This window comes from Mchenga conophoros, linkage group LG5 (assembly GCF_057382185.1).
Source record: "Mchenga conophoros isolate Kocher_MC1m ecotype Shallow Benthic linkage group LG5, M_conophoros_male_GT1.1, whole genome shotgun sequence".
Classification (NCBI taxonomy): Eukaryota; Metazoa; Chordata; class Actinopteri; order Cichliformes; family Cichlidae; genus Mchenga; species Mchenga conophoros.
The window spans coordinates 21,859,163-21,881,456 of NC_140530.1; the positions used below are offsets into that span (position 1 = coordinate 21,859,163).

The 22,294-nt window shown below is 39.0% G+C and overlaps 4 protein-coding genes across 5 annotated transcripts; 3 read left to right on the forward strand and 1 right to left on the reverse strand.

The window, feature by feature from the left end:
* The first annotated feature begins 553 nt into the window (after positions 1-553).
* Positions 554-4,412, forward strand: kbtbd12 (kelch repeat and BTB (POZ) domain containing 12). Its single transcript, XM_085274206.1, has 6 exons — positions 554-691; positions 1,042-2,198; positions 2,290-2,560; positions 2,740-2,890; positions 3,003-3,200; positions 3,295-4,412. Exons 2-6 carry the CDS (start codon positions 1,126-1,128, stop codon positions 3,462-3,464), a joined length of 1,863 nt encoding a protein of 620 aa, XP_085130332.1. The 5' UTR covers positions 554-691; positions 1,042-1,125; the 3' UTR covers positions 3,465-4,412.
* A 152-nt stretch (positions 4,413-4,564) lies between these two features.
* iho1 (interactor of HORMAD1 1) lies at positions 4,565-8,100 on the reverse strand. 2 transcript variants are annotated; one of them, XM_085275570.1, is made up of 8 exons: positions 8,004-8,100; positions 7,738-7,804; positions 7,366-7,504; positions 6,161-6,297; positions 6,035-6,083; positions 5,854-5,938; positions 5,571-5,686; positions 4,565-5,471 (listed from the first exon to the last, which is right to left on the reverse strand). In XM_085275570.1, exons 2-8 carry the CDS (start codon positions 7,788-7,790, stop codon positions 4,764-4,766), a joined length of 1,287 nt encoding a protein of 428 aa, XP_085131696.1. In that variant the 5' UTR covers positions 7,791-7,804; positions 8,004-8,100; the 3' UTR covers positions 4,565-4,763. The 2 variants fall into 2 exon arrangements, with proteins under 2 accessions (XP_085131696.1, XP_085131697.1); XM_085275571.1 differs by having other exon boundaries at positions 8,018-8,046.
* A 794-nt stretch (positions 8,101-8,894) lies between these two features.
* Positions 8,895-14,401, forward strand: lg5h1orf159 (linkage group 5 C1orf159 homolog). Its single transcript, XM_085274209.1, has 9 exons — positions 8,895-9,099; positions 10,730-10,810; positions 10,905-10,989; positions 11,691-11,786; positions 11,874-11,930; positions 12,052-12,186; positions 12,299-12,324; positions 12,451-12,475; positions 12,714-14,401. The coding sequence occupies exons 2-9, from the start codon at positions 10,739-10,741 to the stop codon at positions 12,815-12,817; spliced, it is 600 nt and encodes a 199-aa protein (XP_085130335.1). The 5' UTR covers positions 8,895-9,099; positions 10,730-10,738; the 3' UTR covers positions 12,818-14,401.
* A 1,226-nt stretch (positions 14,402-15,627) lies between these two features.
* Positions 15,628-22,170, forward strand: perm1b (PPARGC1 and ESRR induced regulator, muscle 1b). Its single transcript, XM_085274214.1, is given in 5 exon segments — positions 15,628-15,749; positions 16,470-17,765; positions 17,768-19,317; positions 19,397-19,513; positions 20,938-22,170. Coding segments are annotated over 4 exon segments (3,024 nt in total). The 5' UTR covers positions 15,628-15,749; positions 16,470-16,494; the 3' UTR covers positions 21,024-22,170.
* Positions 22,171-22,294: the final 124 nt, after the last annotated feature.

The following is a 22,294-nucleotide window of genomic DNA, read 5'->3' on the forward strand; positions in this document are numbered from 1 at the left end:
TAACTCAGTGATCATGTGTTTCCATTCATGTTGTTTTATTTTTTCCATTCAGCAACAAAACTGAAGCTAACGAACCATGAACAGTCATTTCAAACCCAGCGTACCCAGGTAACTATTTAATGAAGTCAAAGTGACAAAATCAAACGTGGGTTCTTTTAAAGCTTTATGTCCCTTTTTATGAGAAACTCTGATTTCTGAAGCTTGTGCACACACAGTATGCACTGGGTCTTTAAGAGAACACAGTCATGAAATCTGAATCCAAACTCAGAGCAACATCTCATGCATTTCAGAGCGGCATGCATGTAACCAGGGCAAACAACCTGGAAAGAATTACCCCAAATGGTGGGCAATTTAATTCTGATGAGTGAAATTATGAATGACAACATAAAATATAATAACAGTTATTGTTGTGACTGCTTTAAAACCTTCTCTTCAAGGATCACTCAAAACCTTCTGACCCACTTGTTGTCTGCCACAACACTATCTATTTTTGGGTTACCAGCTCAGAGGGCAGCAGCAGAGGAGGGGGTACATATCTTTGCCACGCATTTGCTCAGGCCTCTCTAACCCCACCGACTGTGACATTCGGCAACATCAACAGCACATGTAGCCTGTTTAAAAACAGATATGCACTGGTCTTTTTAGATTGAAGACGGTCTTTTTAGTACGCCAAGAGAAGCTGATGCATTTGGTAAGACTAATTTTTTTAAAGGGAATAAATGCTGCAGTATGTGTCTGCTGTCATAGTGATCTGTTACAGTGTTACTCTGCTTCTACACTTCTATATGTTGATCTATATATTGTACACAAAGGCTAATCTGAAAATGTCATGTCATCATGTCATGATGGTGGTGAAAAGATAAGGCACTGCTTAAAGTCTCTTTTAGACTGTACTGATCTTAACTGAAACATTACTTCCTTTTTATCCACATAAGCTTGATTTTATCAAACCTTTTTAACCAAATTTCACTCTATCATGCACCAGTGAAACATCGGGAGTGACAACCTTTAATTCTGTGTGCATTTTCTTCTGTTTTTCAGAAAAAGCCTCATTAGTTGTTCAGGGTGTATAAAACCTCCTGTTTAAATTTGTAAATAACATTTTCACCGACGTTTTGAAGCATAATGGATCTTACTGCTAAACATGGGCTGCTGCTGCTCGACCAGCTGAGGAAGATGAGGGACGCTGAGCATCTGACAGATGTGGTGCTGGTTGCTGAGGGCGTCAGCTTTCCCTGTCACAGAGTTGTCCTGTCCGCCTTCAGCCCATACTTCCGTGTTATGTTCACCTGTGGCCTGCGTGAGTGCAACAACAGAGAGATATTCCTGCGTGACACTCCTGCAGACAGCCTGGCCCTCCTCTTGAACTACATGTACTGCTCAGATCTTCCTCTCACTAATGGCAACGTACAAGGCATCTCCATAGCAGCTTTTCTTCTACAGATGGATGATGTCTTCACTCGCTGTCAGCTGCACATGATGGAGAACATGGATGCCTCTAATTGCCTTGGTGTATATTACTTTGCCCGTGACCTCGGTGCAGAGGAACTGGCTGACCAAGCTCAGCGCTTCCTGAGGCAGCACTTTGTCCAAGTGTGCCAGAATGAGGAGGTCTTGGAGTTGGAGGCCCATCAGCTTGGAAAGCTTCTGTCATCTGACGATCTGAATGTGTCTCGGGAAGAAACCATTCTGGATGTGGTCCTTGGATGGGTCAAACACAGTACCCTGGTGGATGGAGAGGTACGTGTTCGGCATCTCCCAGAGCTCCTGCGGAAGGTCCGTCTGCCACTGATAAACCCCGACTACTTAAGAGAAGCAATAAAGAGAAACACAGCCCTGCTGGCTGATGCTGAGTGTCTGGAGATTATGAACGAAGGACTGGAGGCCACGGCTTTGCATCCCGCGGCTGCACCACGCAAACTAAAGCTGCGTTATGGCATGGAGACCACAGATCTGCTGCTCTGCATTGGCAATGACAGTGGCGGTATCAGGTCAAGGTATGGCAGCTATGCTGAGCGCAGCTTTTGCTTTGCACCGTCCACAGGGCGAATTTATTACATCACCTCACCTCGCTACGGAGAGGCTCTGGGGTATGTGTGTGCTGGAGTTGTGACTGAAAGAAATGACATCATTGTAGCAGGAGAGGCAAGTGCTCGCAGAATGGCCCGACAGAAAGACACCAGTGTTGAAATCTGCAGGTAAGAAAAGATATCTGAAAGCACTTGACTGATTTGCCTTTGGTTACCCCACATACAGAAGATACTAAATGTTGCCAGATTTGATTTCCAGGTACATGGTGGAGGCCCAGGGAAGCTGGGAGCACCTGACATCAGCAGAGTACCGTGATTCTTATGCTCTGGCGTCACTGGGAGACACTCTATACTTGCTGGGTGGCCAGATGAAGCTGAAGAACCAGTTTCTCATCACAAACTGTGTGGAACGCTGGTCTCTGCAGGGTGGACCCTGGCGGAGCGCAGCACCCCTTCCTTTGCCTTTGGCTTGTCACAGCGTGGTCAGAATGAAAGATCGCCTTTATGTGGTGGGCGGTCGAACCCCACAGGTGAGGCAAAATAAAAGAAATCACTTTCCAGCTATTTAAACACATTCACTTTAAGTCTTATAAACTAAAGATACTTCTTTTACACATTGAAGGAGAGCTCTTACTGTGTCCCTATGTGACCCTTCTCTGACTGCACCTGCTCTGCTTTGTCATATCATTGCTCCCCTTCGACCTTCCAGTCATACCGGATGGATGAGGAGCCCGACTGTCTTAGTAACCGCCTCTTGGAGTATGATCCAAACACAAACAAATGGACAGAGCTTTGTCCCATGAAATACTCAAAGTACCGCTGCAGTGCTGTAGTACTCAATGGGGAAATTTATGTGATGGGTAAGATGAATTATTTTGTTAAGCTGCCAATACATTTGAAGGAATTTCATTAGTGCCATTGTGGTGGCCGTCCTCTTTGAACTGCACTGATTTTTGCCAACTTCTTTCTCAGGTGGTATTGGTTGTGAGGGTGTGGACCGTGGACAATCCCGTCACTGTCTCAGCGCTGTGGAGATTTACAACCCAGATGGAGATTATTGGAGGGACGGACCTCCTCTGCCATGTTCCCAGCTTTCATTGCGTACCAACGCCTCCAATGCTGGTGTTGTGGGAGGAAAGATTTATGTTTGTGGATATTACAAAGGAGCAGGTAATGAAAAAGTATCCATACCTATTATGCATAAAATATTTAGCTCCCCCCCCCCCGTGACTGAATTTCCACTCTGTGTATTAACTATCCTTAGATCGCCATGATGACATAACAAAGGACATTCTGGAGCTAGACCCGTGGGAGAACCGGTGGACTGCGGTGGCTCGGCGTGCTTTAATGCATGACAACTATGACGTCTGCTTAGTGGCAAATCTCAACCCAAGGGGACTCGTATCCCCACCTGCAGACTTAGTAAAGCTGTGACACCACTGTCAGTCAGATCAAAGTCTGCGAAGGAGAATTAGTGAAGGAAATTAATCATTAATGCACTTATTGCACAGCTTATGGCAATCACTTTTTTCAAGCAAGAAAGCTCTTAGTACTCTGCATGAAAGAGACGTCTATGGTTAATTGCTTGGTTGCACACCGGGAAGTAGGAAAGCAATTTGTAAATACAATATATTTGTTGCTTCTTAATGTGTTGTGTAACAGCTGCAAAGCAGATTATCCCAAACCTGCAGCTGTGTAGTATATCTGGAGTGTTATTAGCAGCTCCAGGAAAGGATTTTCTTTGAGGGATATATGATTATAATAGTGGAGTTCACACTTTGATAAAAAATAAATAAATTATAGCAAAATTCTGGCACTCGGCCTGTTTTTGACAGGAAAAAGATTTTTCAAGACAACCATGCTGAAGTTTGAAGCCACTTAAAAAAGTTATTGTTTTTTAAATTAAATACATTCATATTTATTGAACATGTTCTTTTAAGTGCAGTGTAAATGGCAAGTAAGGAAAAAATGAACAGTTTACCATAAATTACATATATTAATTCTAATGGGTAAAATCAATGTAGGTGTAGAGGAGTGATTATTTAGTAACCACCACTCCTGTGTTCTAAGAGCCCAGTGCAAGTTGAACATGTTTAAAGATGCACTGAATAAAGCTGCAGTAAACTTGGTCATGTGTGTGTCTGGACAGACGAGGGCAATATTTCTTCTTTCTTTAGAAACTTGGATGATTCTTGCTGTTAAAAAATGGTTATTAAATGCATAAAATTGAAAAGAAAGAAAATCATGCTAAAACACACCCTGGGTTTTACAGATGTTTGTGCCAGTTTATGAAATGTCAATAATCTTTCTCAGACTGGGGGTCTCTGATGCACTTTCCACCTGAATAGCTGTGCAATTAGGCTTCCTGGCTGCTTTCTTGCTCTGGTTCTGGTTTATATATATATATATATATATATATATATATATATATATATATATATATATATATATATACATATATATATATACATATATATATATACATATATATATATACATATATATATAATAAAAAAAAGAAATTATAAGGTCAACAATTTTAATGCTTTGTGTACAACACAGTGCTCAGTTTTTTTTACAGCTCTTTCACAAAGACAAAAGGGAACACATTTCCAAGAGAACACAGGTCAGAACTAATAAATACAAATAATAAATATAGATATACTTTTAGTCTTTTCTGCTCTATGCTCTGAAAATAAATAAAGAACACATTTTGGCACCTTTAATTATTCTTTAAAAGTCTAATTCAGAATCAAACAGCTGCCACAAGCTTCCTGGTTGTACAGTGGAGCCCTGCTCTGCTGACAGCTTCTCTAAGATGGGGTCTATTTCTGTGAGGCACAGAGAGCTGCTGCTGTCCTGAGACCAGAAGCTCAGAGGCGTGATGAAACAACCTTCAGTTTCACTGGATCTCCTCTCCTTGTTAAGTGGCACCAGACTGCCTGGACTGACACTGTCCTTGCTGCTCACTGTGCTCATGTCACAGCTCTCAGGTTTCTGCTGTTTGTTCACGAGAGGTTGACGGTTTTCATCCGAGACTGCACCCTTACTCCTCTGTGACAAAACCAGGGGTCTCTTTTTGGGCCTTCTTTGTCTCTGAGTAAATTTCTGCTTTCCAGCTAGGTGGCTGCGATTACGACGGGGAACTTCAACCTGGTGTTGTTCAGCGTTGTATGACGCACATGTAACCTGTGTGCCTTCAAGCTTGCTGTTGTGCAGGATGCTGGACACCGACTCCTCTGGTGCTGGTGACGTCTGCATGGTGTTATCCATCACTCCCTCAGAGCGGGGTTTGGACAAGTGCTCTGAGAGTAAGGCGCTGAGCAGCTTCAGGGCCTCTTCGAGCATGTGTCCTTGTCTTCCCTGTTCCTCTCTCAGACCCTCCAGACTACTTTTTAAGTTTTGCAGATGTGAGTCAAGCTCTGCTACAGTGTCTCCATTCTACAGGGTATAAATGAACAGTTATACTCCTCACTCATCAGAAACATTGCCAATTAAATCTCATTTCAAAATAAAGAACACGACAGACAACATCTTCACCTTTTGCACTGTTTCCTTAAGTTGTGTCATCACATCCTGTTGGGAGTCCATATTATTTACCAAAGTCTTAAACTGCTGGGAGATGTGGCCCTGATGATTGTCCAAATTATTTTGCACTGGGATGAACAAATAAAAACATTAAACACAGAATAAAAATGACAACGGCGTTAGAAGTGGATTGCTGCGCGGCAAGCAGCACCATCTGCTGGTGTTAATATTTCCTTTTCAATACATCAGCTTAACCATGTTTTATAAAAACAGTCAATTCAACAAGGAAACTTACATGTTGATGTGAAATTGTCAATTTTTTCAGAAACTATTTGGCACACTGCTGCGTTTCTCTCAGTGCCAGCAACCAGCTGTTGAATCTGAAAAGAACATTTTTTTGTTTTCAAATTAAAAACATTTTAAAGAGAAGGTCATCTGAATTTGAATAACTAGAATCAGTTTACGTTATCACTTACATTGCTAAGTGTTTCTCTGATATGCTGGCATTCTTTGGCTAAGTGATCACTGTTAAAGCAAAAAGCAGGGAAAAAAGGTTACGTAGGGATTTAGAGTTGCATATTTGAAATGACAAAAAGACGCACCTGTCCTTTTTTTCTTTTGCCTTTTTCTTGTCTTCTTCAAATTTAGCCAGTATTCCTGAAGTTCTGGTTTTATCCTTCAAGTCTCCAAGGAGGAGAGGCTTAGTGTGATAACTGCTTGAAAACTTTGGGTCACTCCCCTAAACAGAGACAAAATACAAATGTTAGGAAAGCAAGAATTATTTAATATGTTTGTGTGTGCGCGCTTATGATCCCATTAGTTTTTGTCACACACATAAACAACTTTTATGGTATTGGAAATTCAGAAATGCTTATTTTTCATACAACGAACATCTACTCATTTCTTTACCATATTGTCTTTGTCATTTAAATATTTGACATTAATGTAAAAATGGCCAAGCTTTAACAATTTACAGGTAGAGTTAATTGGCTTTGGAAAAATCCAGATTACAGACAAGAGTTAAAACTAAATAAGAGCATGCTAGAAATTAACACAGTATTGCAAATGAAAAGAGGAGAGCTGCAGCTCTATAAAAAGAGAATAATTAGCTGAATGAAAACAGGTGATCTGACTGGGGAATTGGGTTAACAGTAATAAGTGTGATGAAACAAAGACAGTAAAACGCACAGTGGTTTCATGGAGGAAATATGTAAAGAAGGGCTACAGTCAAAGACCTGTAAATGTTAGTATAAGTGGGAGCCAAAGTTATAGATTTGGTTGAGTATGTAGTTTCAAGACTGTATAATATACACAAAGAAAATGCAAACCATTACTACAATATTTGCCTCGTCGTTAGACCTTTTATGAATTTAACAGGGTGGAGGGAAAAATCAATACAGCATTGTACTGCGATTTTGATAGAGACACCAAATACTGATATTTTATTAAATAAAATTAAATATTCTTGGAATACTATGAACAAGAGCACTCATCTCCTGAAATAACATCAAGTGAGATCTAACAGATTGCCAACATGTTGCCATCAGTGTGAATGAGTCTTTGTCAATGAGCACAATTCATTTACAAAGTTTAACTGTGAGGAATAATTTGCGTTCAAAAAAAGGTGACAAATTGCAAAGTAAGTTATTGCAGTACTCCGACGTTAAAAATTGCAATAATATCATATCCTCATTGAAGTATTGTATTAATATCATATCGTGGGGTGTTTGGTTATTCCCATTTCTAATGCTTGGCTTTGCATTTCGTAACCAAGAACCATCTGCAAGGTGAACATGGGAAATCCTACCTCTTGTGAACTTTGCTGGGAAGTTCTGGAGGACAAACTCATATCCTGAGATGCGCTCTGAGAATTTTCATGCCAAAACTGAGACTCAAAGAAGATCTGAGAGTCTGACAAACTGGAGAAACCACTGGTAGATGCATTTCTGTTTGCATTTTCATCCCAATGAAGTGTAACAATAGAGAAGAAAACACAAACACAGTCAAATTATGTAGCAAAACCATTTAGTAACCTTTTTTTTTTAAATTGTGTTTACATGTGTTTACATGAAAAACTTCAAATGTTTTTAGAATTAAAGGGAAAATAGCAATGTTATATGTCAATAACAAGAGATTAAAAAACAGAAAAAAAAATAGTGTAGTGGCACATTTTAATTACCTGCTTCCAGTTGGGATATTTAGCATTTCCTTTATATTTCGTATATGATTCATTGCTCTTTGGTTATCTGTTTGTAAAGATAATAAGTTAGCCACAGTCTCATCTAACTGTCATATTAGCAGTACAGTAGCTGACAGGTAGATATTAGCAAGTTGTTCACAGCTAGAACATCAATAAAGGTCTTCAGTAAAAAGTAATCTTGTTAACGTTAGTGTGTATAGATGTTATATCAGTAATTCACCACTGAAATATATTATTTAAATTACCTCACAGTTCTTACAGATGTGATTATTGATAGCTAGCTGTGTGAAACGTAATTAAAACTCCCGCCATCTGCAGAGGCTGCGCTGCGTTCAGTGGCCGTCGGAATGTGTCCTACTGCAACACACCTGAATAAAATTAGTAGGTCATTATTAGTAAGACTATAGAACTTGATTGTATGCTGAGGTGGCAGTTCAGCCATCTGATTTATGTTACAGCAGCTCATGAGTGAATGAGCATGGTGCAATAAAAAGTAATTTTACAAGTACATTTTCCAAACACATTTTCTTACATTTATGTAAATTTACTTGAGTAGGGTTAGGGGTTGCCACCTCAGCATGCAGTAAAGTTCTATAGAGTCTTGCTAATGACCTACTGATTTTATTGAGGTGTGTTGCTGCAGGGACACCGGTCCTTGAGAAAGTTTTTCTTATCATACAGAGATGCTTTATCAATCCAAGTATTTATTGACATGCCTTGCTCACCCACCCATGGATCTATCGGCATTTATTTTCAAACATCTGCAGAAATTAGATTAAAGATAAAAGCAATACAACAAGCTAAACAGGACTGTAAAGTGGTCCATTATTATTAAATGAATTATTACTAACACAATATTGTTTTGTACTTTGTTTAAAAAATTTCAGTTACTCTGTAAATCCTGTGAAAATATTTGAGTGTTCAAAACTGCAATTTATAATTTCCAAACCCTCGCAAATTCAAGAGCGTTGTGTGTACTGATCCATTATTAATATTATCATTAATACTGGTACTAGGAGGAGGACGAAATGGAGAATGAGAAGAGAAATAAAACAAATGTTCTGCTTGTTATTCTGTTCTTTCTCACAGGAGCGTCGCCGTTCTTATAACTCTTATTTTGAAAGGCGTTTCCGGAAGTTTACATGCTAAATGTAAATCCGGTAGCTGTGAGCCAGTCGTTGTAGGATTATCTGTTTGTGGGTCAACACCAGAGGTGTTGTGATGAGCAGTCTGGCAATAGCTGTTACTATCTGAGTGGTAACACCTCCGCGGCGGACGAGACCAGCCGGTTACTAAACCGCGCCTAGGAGTTTGGTCAGGCCAAAGCCTGGTGTTTGGCTGGTAAGTTAACTTTTTCTGTCTCCACACTCAGCGGCTACTGATGTTGTTAGATTGTAAATATATCCGATCATGTGAAAAAAGGTTTAGATCTTCAACTCGGTAGTTGGGCGTTATTTTAACTGCTACAACAATCAAGTTAAGCCTTCAGCTCGGTGACAGGTGCTAGCTATCGCTGTGTAGCTTCACTGACGTTAGCTCGTTGCGTGCAGTTTTCTGATAATTTAGCTTTGCTGCTTTTCTCCTCAAATAATTGTATTGTGCCGCAGAGTTAGATGTAAAAGTGTAGTTTTTCCACAATAAAAAGTTGTGGGGGGAAATAGTGAAAACTACTTTATTAACAACAACAAAAAGGGCTATGCATTTATTTGTGTTGTCATGAATGTTCAAACTGTTTAATGGTAACTAAATTGTAGTTTACTATCAAGCATATACTGGATCTTCCACTGTTGTGATCAGACAAATGTATTCTTATATTAACTAAGTTAAAGCAGTTAGAGACAAACATATTTACCTACAGTACTGTGCCTTGAGCCATCCTTCATATCTTATTTTGTTTTCTGAAGATTCTTTAAAGTTTTTCTTTGGACATTGGATGCTTTTTCATTCCTTTTCAGTCCATTCCTTGTACCTGACCATTTTTTTTTAATTTTGTTAGACCACTTAACACTGACCTGTGAATCATTCAAGCATAAAAGACTCGCCTAATTCAAAGGATGAAGCAGTGTTGTGTCTACCCATAACAGATAGCTTAGCACCTAACCAGTTTTTCTGTCTTTAGTCATTTTGTTACTAGTAACTTGTCACAAAACCACATAATTCGTTCCCATTTATTTAGCCGAATCTCAAAAAAAGAAAGAAAAAGTTGGCACAGTTTGATAGACAGAAAAAAGTATCTTAGCGACAACAAAATGATTTGTAAAGTAAAAACTTAACATTTGCTGGCATGGTGTGCAGCATGACCTTTAAAAATAAGGAAACAGGACAAGTTTGTTTAAGTAATCCAAACCGATTAATAGTATGTGAATGTAACTAACTGCCACAGGATCTGAAAGATCATCTGGCCCAGTTGATCCACCTACTGTTCACTGAACACTCATCAGAAATGGTCTGAGTGTAATCTTTAAGAAAGGACAACCGTAGTATTCCAAAGTATTAAATAACTGGAATGAAAATCAGCGGCAACAAGTGTTGTTAAGGAGTGATGAAATTGTTTGTTTGTTTTTTCTTTTTGTCAAATTCTTGGTAAATCTTTTGTGACAATAGGGAGTGAATAATTCCTGTAACCGGAAAAAAAAAAACATCTGCAGAACCTGACTATGTGAGGGCAGACATCTGCTTCGACCGGTTGGGGAAGAGAGGAAGGTGAAAGCAAATAGTGTTACAACAAACACTTGGCAGGTTAGACAGGCACTTAACTGCAGAGGGCTCAAATAAAGTCTATAAGTTGCATTAGGGTTGAATAAATAAAAAAAAAAAAAATGATTTAAGATAAGAAAATCTGAAGCCAGCTCTCATTACTTACTGGTTTTCTAAAAGGAAATTTAGCCAGTATGTAGGCTTTATAGACATCCTGTTTATGAAATGTATTAAGTTGTCTGCTTTTTGTTTTTGTTTGTTTTTTTTCTCCAAGGGTTCAAATATGGCTCTGCCATTCCTTCTGGTCTTTGCTGCCACCGTGATTCTTATCAGACCCGAGACGCCTGTAACTAAGGTAGGAAATGAACGTTACCTAAGGCAAAAGACCAGCTCATGCTATGTTCTGCCGATGTCGATCTCTTAATCTATGCATGCTTCTCTGCTTACAGGCCCTACATCAGAACTCACTTGAATGTTGTGGTGATAAGCAAAGAGCTAACAGTTCATGCTCAAATGACACCCACTGTGAACCAGGTAGTGTGGATGTTTTTAATGTCTCATCACTGACGAACACTGGGAGAAAGCATATTGGCCTTATTACGTTGGCTACCACTGAGATTTGACCCGTTTGACATCATTGTTGTTATCAGTATACGATTAGGCAGAGTTAAAAGACTCAGAGTAGTGCAGAGCCTCTGATTGTTAAGTATTTTGGAAATTTGTGCGTATGGTCTCTTTAGTCTAGTTGACCTAAATTATTCCCTATAATGACTCAGAATAATTCATTTCTGAAGTTTGGAAAAAGGCTTGCTGTGCATCGCACTTGTGTGTTAATGTTTAACTACGCATTTGAAGATCTCAGGGATTAAATGTGCATTTAACACTTTGTTTACGTACGATCAATGTCGGCTGTACGTGGCCTTTGATATAAAATGAGTTTGACATCACTGATATAGATGATTTATTCTGTACAGTTGGGATTCAAAGATAAGTTAAAAACAATTCTGCCTTTTTGATACATGAATGGAAACAGCATTTAGCAGCTGCTTAAAGATATCTGCGTGATATATCGCCATGCCCTGGTACCTCATCAGATTATAGAAACTGCAGTTAATTTAGTGTATCAAACTGGAGAAAGACTTGTAGTTTGTCGCTACAGCACTATAAATACTCAAATCAAAGTGTGTAAAAATTCACACTATGTAATACAGATGTCATTCTCTTGAATTTCACAGGATGTTTCCTGCGCGTCCTCGAGAACACCAACACCGTCTGCATATTGTGCGACTCGGCAGCTGTCGATTTAGAAAATATAACAGTCTGCACCTACAGTAAGGACTCTGAGCTCTTTGCGTGTTGGATTGTGTCGCTCATGTTTGGGTCGTTTGTGTTAACACGCCTTTTTCTGTGCTTTCTAGACTACACACTGGAGCGTAAAAATCATACAACTGTAACGACAGTTGTTCCTAAAATTGGTAAGATGTGCAGACTGATTTCATGCGGTGTAATATTCCTTGCATGGTTAGAGACGGGAATGTTTGATGCAGTAAATGTCTGTCAGTTCATTTCCTGTTTTTGTGCTGTGTTTTTGTGCAGGTGGCCCTGGTGTGGCAGCCTCTCTACTTCTGGGAACGCTGTTGATCAGCCTCTTCCTGATACTCTCTGTCGCCTCCTTTTTCTACCTCAAACGCTCCAACCGACTTCCAAGTATCTTCTACCGCCGCAACAAGGGTGAGGAGCACTGCACAGTGACTCACAGTGACACGCTTTTGGTGCTGGCTTTGATTTTGTAACTTTCTTTTTTCCCCTCCAAATGCAACATTATGTTTTTGTTCTTTTTCAGCCTTCATATTTCAACCAAGTGAGACAGTAAGTGGATTTTGACTTTTTGTTTTTTTTAGTAGTAGTAGCATATTCAGAGTGTAGAAACTACAAATCTGTTTTCAACGAAGTCTTTGTGCGTCAACTGTTTAACCTTTGCTCTTTTCCTTCCAGGCTGTTATGATCCCCTCCTCGTCAGGTGAGATGGCCACACTCTCTTTTGTAAACTGTAATCTTTGACCAGGAAGTATTATGTGAAGCAGCAGTATTTGGTATTATTCATGAGGATGCATGGAAAATTTTTCTATTTAAAAACAAAACAATACAAAAAAACCACACAAAATGAGCTCAAACATGCTAATTGTGATTACAGTGAATGTGTCCTCCTGTTCCTCTCACAGATGATTTTATGACCCTTCATTTGCTCTCTTTTCCAGTGAGGAAACCCAGATATGTCCGAAGAGAGCGACCCTCTGCTTCGTCAACACTGAACAGTGCAACCATCACGACAACTTCATCTGCTCAAGTTTATAATGTGTAGGGTGGGGGGTGCAGGTAGGAGAGAGAGCTCAGGAACGCCGTAAGATTTACAAAAGGGTGAAGGAAGACAAGATGACTCTAATAAGGATGGCCAAATTTAACTGTAGCTGCTTTTGCTGGGCTGTTAATTTTTCTCTATGTATTGAGAGTATAACAAAAAACTGACCAGTATCAAGTAACTAACTTTCTGGGGCTCTGAACTGTCTTGTACTCAATTAGTTATTCGTTAAAAATGAAGCAGCCACGCAGTCTAGCCGTCCCAGGAAAAATGGCTCGTGTTCATGTGCAAGTTTGTCTTTTCTTGTGGTGAACGAGAGTTGCTCGTCTCACGATCATGCCTCAGTTTAAGTGGAAATGCTGTCGGCAAGCGTTTTTTTTTTTTGTTTGTTTTTTTAATCTGCTGCGTTTGGTCAGAGAATCTGAATGAAGAGTTTGGTGAACGTGGATGCCTGTCAGGTTTGACTCGTAAACCGTTCGTCGCGTCGACTTAGCGACAGAACGGGAACATGCGATAGACATTTTGTTTTTACTTGTGTGCTATTTATTTGCATTTTGTAACTGTGCACTGAGTTTTACTGCTTAGAATTAGGCTGACAGGTTAAAAGACGTGTCATCATAGTTTTATTTCTTCTCTGGTGGACCAGGTCTGTAGGCACTGTATTGATGATGGATTGTTTGATTGTATTTTGTACTTTTGTTGTTGCCGTTGTATTTATTATTTTTGTAATCAGTCAAGGTGAATGTATTCCACGTGCATAACACAGAGCATGCATTGCAGTTGCATGCTCATTTTTTTTTCCATTCCATGTGCAGAGCCAATGCTTCACTCTTTTTTTTTTTTTCCTTTTTTTTTAAAGAGCTGTGATCCTGCTGATGCATATAAAATAAGAGTTCCTCTTTTTTCCTGTCAAAATTTAGAATTTCCAAACATCCCCGTGCACTTTATACATCTGAGGTCTTCACTGGACTTTGGACCTTGATTTTTTTTTCTTTCTCAAAGAAATCAATGTTGCTATTTAGTGTGATTGAGATCTTTTTTTTTTTTTTTTTCTGTTGCGTAGACGGCAGCTCTGTAGTTGCATTTTGAACATTACTTGATTACCATTAACTTTGCCAAATGTATGAAGAATATGGCTTTGTCCTAAATGCTGTTACTGTGATGACTCTGCCATTATGAGCTTTAAATGGAGCCAGGAAGCATTTAATCACAATGCGTCTGTGCTAATAATTGGGTATTTGAATTATGACAAGTGGCCTTTTTACTGTAGCTCCAATCCTTAACCCTATCCAAGTTCTACATTGTAGTTTTGATTCACAAGATGGTTCTAAAAGTTATGTCTGTCTTTAGCATGTGTGGAGCAATCTGAACCAGATAGAAGGCAGCAGTCATTCCATGAATATTCCTCTTTTGGCTTCATGTGTTTACTGTTGTACAAAAAACCATAAGCTAAAAACATGTACATATTGTTTTATACAAATGATGTATCGTTTTTGTAATGATGTACATATTCTAGTTTCAGTGCCATGAATAAATTCAGAAGATCTAAGTATTGTTTGCAGAAATAAAGCACCTTTCATAAGCCAATGCAAAGTTGCCTTTTTTTGTCTTTACTGTTGTTTTGTAAACTCGAATGAATTCTATCCGCTGTCTTGAGAAGGGAAAAGGTTAAATTGTTCAAATTAACTTACAAAAAAAACCATTATTTATAACATTGACAATATTTATACTATTAAAATAATACAGAGAAAGCAAAACCACAGAGAAAAACTTTAAACAATATACAATCTATAACAATCTCAGAGAGTGCAAATCCCCCTGAAGGGCAAAGGCTGTACTACAACTTTACGATGTTTTTTTTTTTTTTACAACATGCTGATGTCAACCTTTTATTAAACATGATAACTTCAGCTTTTTCCTAATTTGTGTGGCCTATGACCTTGAGGCATTATTGAAAGTGTATTTTATGATCATCTTATTCTTTACAAACATTCCTATTCCATATGACTGAAGTTTTTTTTTTCTACAAACTGTAAAATCTTTAATCTCAGATGTTAACATATGTTCGTCCAGTGGGTGATTTTGTGAAACTTAATGATTTTTAGTGTGATGCCACAGGGTGTCATACTGAAAAAATATGTGTGTTGTGCAACTCTTTTAATGCGATATATTACTTGATATGATGTCTTGGCATTTCTTTTCAAGGTCACCTTTGACCTTGGACGTTAACAGTGAAGGTTAAGGTCAAATGCTTTGCCATCCTAGGTGCTCGTGACCCCAAGACCTAGTATTTTGTTGTTGTTTCAAGGTGATCCATACAAAATTTAGGGTAAAAGTTTTGGTAGTTTTTACTCATTTTCATTTTTGGTGAAACCCTGACCCGTTTTTCACAAAAAGTTGTTAGAAGTATCTACAGATGTGAAAACTGCAAAAAACAAGACTGCTGACGTTACAGCCAACAAAAATTTAAGAAATCGATCAAACAAGAACACTATCATTTCCTAAATGTTGCCGATAAAATCGAAGGAAGAATTTTAAAAATAATTTTCAAGATAAAAGACATTTTATGAAAGTTTTTATGAAAAGATTTTGTTTTTTGGAAAATAAATGCATGTGTTTATGAATGACAGTAAAAATGTTTGGATTTCTGTCGTGTTTTAATGTAATAATAGAACTTATATTGCTGTTATTATTATCAGGGTTAATATTTTGGGGTGCTGGAATGTCTCGTGTCTGGCAGTCGAGGGAAGGACGTTTGCACCAGGAGCTACATGTGACAGGACATACTACTCTATTTATAACATCTGAGTGCAAGGGCCCAGTCTGACATATGCAAGGGCAGATGGACATCGTAGCTTAACTATTCCTGCAGGAAAACGCAAAGCTACCTCGAAAATTGGATGATTTAAAAAATAAATAAATAAATCTGCATCAGGTAAGCCTCTGCATATTTTACTAAAGCACATTTAACATAATATAGTGTGGTTATACAGCTCGTGGTTATGGATACTGCTGGTAAGATATTTTGCAGTATTGACCCACAATAGTTTATATTCTGATAATATTAATTAGGACAAAAAAGTAATACTAATGGTATTTTACTGTTACTTAAACAAAACCGCAGAAAATGGCAAATGTATTGTGTTTGACACATTGAGGCCTATCATAATCATTTTTGAGATTTTCCCTATGTTGAAAAGGCAAAACAAACCCAATGTAGATGTTTGTTAAGTTCATATGTTGTTCCCTGACACTGGGCAGCTGATTTGTTTTCATATCAGATTATATGACCTGTTTTCAAAGATCAGGGCCCTGGAGTATTTTGGGGTTTGTTATGGAGCTTGTGACTAAGGTGCTTTGGTGTTACTTTGCCACTCTGAAGTCTCGCTCATTCATCAAACTTTGATCTGAGAAAGCTTTGCCCTCTACACAATGGCTTCCTTTAATGACAGGTGATTATAAGCAATGTTAAGCCTAAGACAAATGCACATGCTCTATATTTAACTCAAATGTGTTGACGTAACCATATCTGCTACCAAAGATACCAAGAATGGATTGTTATGCATCACTCAAGGCCACTTTAGTTAAGCTTATGCAAAAAAAAAAAAAAAAAAAAATCCGTTTAAGTATAAATATATATTCTTCTTTTTTTTAGATTGAGGAGCATGTGAATTGTCAGAATGGATGATTTAGATCACAGTATTCACATTGCAGAGGATGACTGGACAAGCTTCTATGAGGAGAGTGAGGAGTGCAGTCTGCAGCAGCCTTCACTTGCCTGCCTTGATGATGCCAGTCTCACAGATTCAGAGGATTCGGGAAACCTAAGCTCAGCTGTCAGCCAAAGCCAGCAAGACTCACAGCAGAATCCTGATAATGACAAAGATGGAGATACAAGCAACACAGCAGAATGCACCGAAGAAGAAAGCTCTAATTTGTCAGTGCCACTTAATCAGCCGGAGGATGCTGCAACAAAATCTGAAGAGGACTCTGAAGCATATCCTAAATGTCCTGCACCAGTCCCAGAGGAGACGGGTTACAGCGCTACAAACACTCTGCAAACTGAGCTACTGAATAAATCAGAACATCTGACAAAAGATGGAGAAGTGCAGCCAGAGAGTGAACCGCTTTCTTGTCACCAAACAGGATTAAATGTGAATGAGCCAGACACGACAGAGAGGGCTGTAAACGAAGATGTAAGGAGTGTTTCTGCAAGAGCAGAGAAGGAACGCTGGTTTGTGACAGTGAACGATAATCCCGCACGATGGCGAGCACGTCCCACCGCTGTAAAAAAAAAACGAAGACAAAAAAAACCCTTTGAGAGACGTCATGCGTGCAACGCTACTCAGGAGAACTCACCTGAAAGTGGTGTAAAGTTAGAGATGAATAAAAATAAACCTGCATCTCAGGCAAGAAGGGAATCTAAATCAAACCAAAACCAAAAATCAGGCAGCAACCCAAGTTATGAACACAACGTGGAGGTAGGAGTCATTTCAGAATCATCACAAGCGGCTTTAATATCTGATGAAGAAGACAATTTTCCATCACTCAAACAAAATATTCTTAAGCCGATGATGAAGAGAAGCAAAAGTGAACCAGACAGCTCAGCTTTGATGGCACGAGACCCACTCACGCATTCACAGATGGAGAATGAGGAGTGCGATGAGCTTGAAGACAGTGCTGAGTTCCTCTCCGTTTACAGTTATGATTCAGAAAGCTATTTGTCAGCAGCTGAATCAGTGGAGGAAACTCAGCATCCTCCTCAACACCCAGAAATGTGCCGCTCGTTATCTTTGACATCCGGCTGCCAAAAAAAGATGCTGACTCTACACAGGACGGACAAATGCATTCTTCTTTTTCCACCAATGTGTCAGCTGCCAGCTGTAAAATTTATGAAGCTACCGGCGCTGTGCCTTCCCCGATGCATCCATCTGCCAACCAAAGAAATACAAGCATGCCAGATCATATCCCCCCATGTGAAAATGAAACACACTGCTTGATACTCTTGGACACACCTGGAGCCCAAAGACATAAAATCAATCTTTCAGTACCTGGTTTCTCTAAGGAAGAACAGCCCTCCCCTCTCTGTGTTCCTGATGTAACAGTAAAACCTTGCTCTGAGGAAGACTGCCCAGAAACATATGCCAAAGCTGAGGGTCACAGTCGACCCGTGTACACCATCTCTGCTTTTTGGGATGAAATGGAAAAATTGACAATAAATGACATTTTGCAGCTCAGAATGAATAGAGGCTCATCACCTATAGAAACAGGAGAAGCCACGACACCAAATGTAGATGAATCCCCAACAAATCATGACCCTCTGGTTGACACTGTGGAGTATAATTTGTCTTGCAGCACTCCCATGGATATTTCAGACACAGCAGACTCGGACTATTTTACGCAGGCTGACGAATCTAAGCCAGACCAATCAAGCTGTGAGTTTTCCACCTCAGATTTTGAAGAGGAGTACTGGCAGTTTGTTGGCCCCAGCAGGAACCCCAGCCCTGACCCTCACAGAAAAAACAAGCACAGCAGGAGTGACTCTCCATTCTTCTCAAACGATGAGTCCACATGCTCCGAAGGCAGAGAGACGCCTGTGCCTTTAGAGGACTTTGCAGGGCAGTGTTTTGACAGCCAGAAGCCCCACACTTTGACCTCAAGCACACTTGCATTGCCTAGACAGTTAACCAAAAGTAAAAGTATGCAGAATATACAAACTCTCAACAGAGAGAATGCATCTTTGCCTGCTTTACTTGGTAGTGATGAAAGTAGTCTGTTTTTTAGCAGATGTCAGTCTTTGGCAGAAAACACTGCTTTTAAACTAAGTGACAGCCTGGGAACACAAATTCCTCTGTCTTTTCTATCCAGCACAGACTTTCTTGATTACCAAATATCTTACCCAGAGGTGTTTGAATACTTTTTCACAGAGGATAAAGTAAACTCTGACTCCAGGCACTTCACTGTTTATGATCCAAAAGACATCTCCATGCCTCCTGTCTTTGACTATGCTCTTTGTTCATGTAGAGATGAAATGTCTTTCTCTCCTCTTCACTGCAACGAGGAGAAACCCATCCCCATTTTCTCTTGTTCTCATCCTACCGTCAGAGAACTCACACTGCCCAAGGTGGGCAGTGGGTTTGCACTCAATGTTTTCTTGAGTGCAAACTCTGATGAAGTGGATGACATCTCTCCCCTGAGAATTGTGTCTCATTCTTTCATTCAGGCCCACCAACATGGATCCACAGTAGAAGCAGCCGTGGGTGGATCTGCCAGCTGGAAAAGTTTACTGCCGATAAGAAAAATTCACTTCCATGATAAAGGGAGCATATGGTGCAGAGGATCTGGTGACTGGGTGTTTCCGGTTGACTTCGAGAAGATACCCAGCAGGAGAGAAGATCCAGGGGCACCGGTGCTGAGTGTGGGAAGGGTCTCCCCGGCTTCCTCGCAGCTGTTTAGAGAGCTAGAAGAGCAGCATTTCATTTTGGAAACTATACAGACAACAAGTAAACATGAGCTTACGTAAAATCAGGAGACATAAATGTAAAAATGCAACATATTTAATTTCACTTTTTGCCCTTACAGGACACCAGGGCATCTTCTCCACACTGAAGCAGTCAGACATGTGTTTAGTCTGCATTGCCTTTGCCTCCTGGGTACTAAGATCCTCTGATCCAGAGGCTGCTGATGCCTGGAAAGCAGGTATGATCATTTCTGAATTTATGTTCGTCTATCAGTCATAGTCAGTCGTGATGTTTTTTTCCATTACTTTGCTATGTTTCCTGATAAAATTTAGGGTAACAATTTATGATTGGGCACCCTTTTCAGTAGTTAATTTTGAAAGTACTGAATAGGCAAATTTTAAGTGATTAGTAGTTTTTTGGTATTTTTGTAGAAAAATAAATTATTTTCCCATCTTCCATCAAGTACACCTTACTCTTGGGGCACAGGCGATGTTATGGAGAGGCTCAACTCTAAGGTACTATATAGATAAGAGTCAAAGGAGCTTGCAAAGAAAAGCGTCTGGACTTCTTTAAGTTACTTGAAGACGTTTCACCTCTCATCCGAGAAGCTTCTTCAGTTCTAAGGTCAAATGGTGGAGAGTCCCAGATATAAACCTAGTGGGAGTATCCCCCCACAGAGGGACAAAAGGACCCCCTTATGATCCTCTAATCGCCTGAGCCACATATAGATAAGAAGACACTGTACACTCATTTTGATAGTTATGTTTGAATTGTGATTATAAAAAATCATGTTTTTATTTTTTTATGTAAGTTGGTAAGAAAGAACAGACCTTATTATATTTATATTGGTAAAATAAAAGGCGCAAGATTGATCCACTTCATAATATGGCCCGTGCCCTAAAAAGTACTTATGATGTAAGATGGGGAAATATGGTTTGTTTCAAAAATTACAATTAAATTGCACACTACTAAAAATTACTTATGCAGTACTTTAAATCACTTACAGTACAAATTGTGTCTCTTTTCCTGTAACATTGTTGAAAGTGAGGCAAAGTTAATCAACTTCATAATATGACCCGCACCCCAAAAAGTACAGTGTACTTACAACGTAAAGGGAACGTATGGGGAGATATCGTTTTGTACTTAAAATTTATTATGAAGTACTTTAAATTACTTATAGTATAATGTGTGTCTCCTTTTCTGTAAGCTACCCAAAATTTAAGCAATACATAAAAGTACCTAGGCATTACTTACATTTATTTACAATATAATTATTAGTTTTTCCCTGTAACATACCTGAAGTTATGCAATACTTACAATTACTCTTGAACTATAAATTACTTACGTTAATTACAGTCTAATTATTTATTTTTTTCCTTTAAACACTTGACTTGTACCCCCTTATTCTAGTGTACCTACTTTTAAGTATTTGTAGGCAAATTTAATCACATTCGATTTTCAAATCAAATACACTGAAATTCCATTTAGTTACTAGAGAATTGCATCTTTAGTTGTAGGCTTTATTATGAAGTTTTGCCAATTTTAGTAAGGAAAATAACTTTTGCCTTAAAACATTAAACATTTTCCCTGTCACATGTTTGTGTACTAGGTGATCAAACATGAAAAGTTGAAATTCAAAATAACCATGGAAATCCTTTTCAGCTCTACTAGCAAATCTGAGTGCACTATCAGCTATCCGGTACCTGCGGCAGTATGTGAAGAAGAGGAATCCTCAACTTGAATTCTGATATGTACATACAAAACAAACTACTTCCAGCCATTCTCACTTGGGTCCATGGATAAAAAGAAATCCACTGTATTTATATTTTGCAAAATGTCTACAGTTAAAGTACATACACAAAGTTTAAAGCTGCAGCCCGGCATGAATTGAGAGAGATGAAAGTTGTTTCCAGCCTCAGTTGTTCTGGTGCAATTTTTAGGTCAAGTATGGACAGTATGTGACAAAGATATTCAGGATTTATAGCTTCAGTGTGAAAGAACAACAATGCAGTTTAGAGCCACAAAGCAGAGATTTTACAGCGATATCAGGCATTTTAACGTTTTATTAACTTCAGTGTGTCACTTCTGGGTAGGCCTGAGTTGATACAAGGACCATAACTAGACATTTTAGATTTGCTCACCACCTTCCACTTTGAATGTCTTGTTGTCCTAAAACACACAGCTGCATAATGTCAGAGCAGCTTAATTTCGACCAGATGGAGAGTGTAAGTGGTTGTCTGTGTGGAGGAAGAAAGGTTTTGCTGTAGATGTCTCATATGTATTTTGCTGTATGTTGGAGGGAAAGGTTAAATAGTTGACAGAAAAGCTTTGAATACAAACAGTGGCTCGCAAATGTCTTTGTTTGAGAGAATCTTAAGACAAAGTCACGTCTGTGTGATTTAAGAGGTGTTTAGAGGGGCTCTGGCATTTTTCAAACATTTTCTACAAGATGAAATTATTCAGATTCAGCTGAATAAGGTTAACTCAGCTTATTATTGTGGAAAATCCTGGGTAAATTAAAATAAATAAACTGGTTTAGTGTCAAATTTGTTTGTTTTCTTCTTGGTTCCGTTATCAGGTAGGGGGGCACAGAGGCACAAGTGGGGAGATGTTGGTTTAAAATTATTAAAAAGTCAGCGCAAGATCTCCTATGATGATGTCACATCCTGCAGGTGTACAAATTTCAAGCTAAACAAATTTCTCATTAGTACCTTCAACAAAACACAAAAGACAACAATTTGTATGTTTAGTTGGTATTAGTGTCTCAAATTTATCTTGTTGCTCTTGTGAAATGACAATTTTGTTCAAAGATTTTCATGTAAATGGTTGTTGTCAAAACACTTCATGTGATTTGCTTTTAGTGCCACAAACGATTAAATGCAATCAAATCAAGAATGAGAGCCTTTTCCTCTGTCTGAACACAAGCTGAACTTCATAACCTCCAGAAATGTAAAATTAGCTGCAGAATGGTTCTACTAAGACATTTTCACACATGCACATCAGCCCTGGTGGAGCTGTA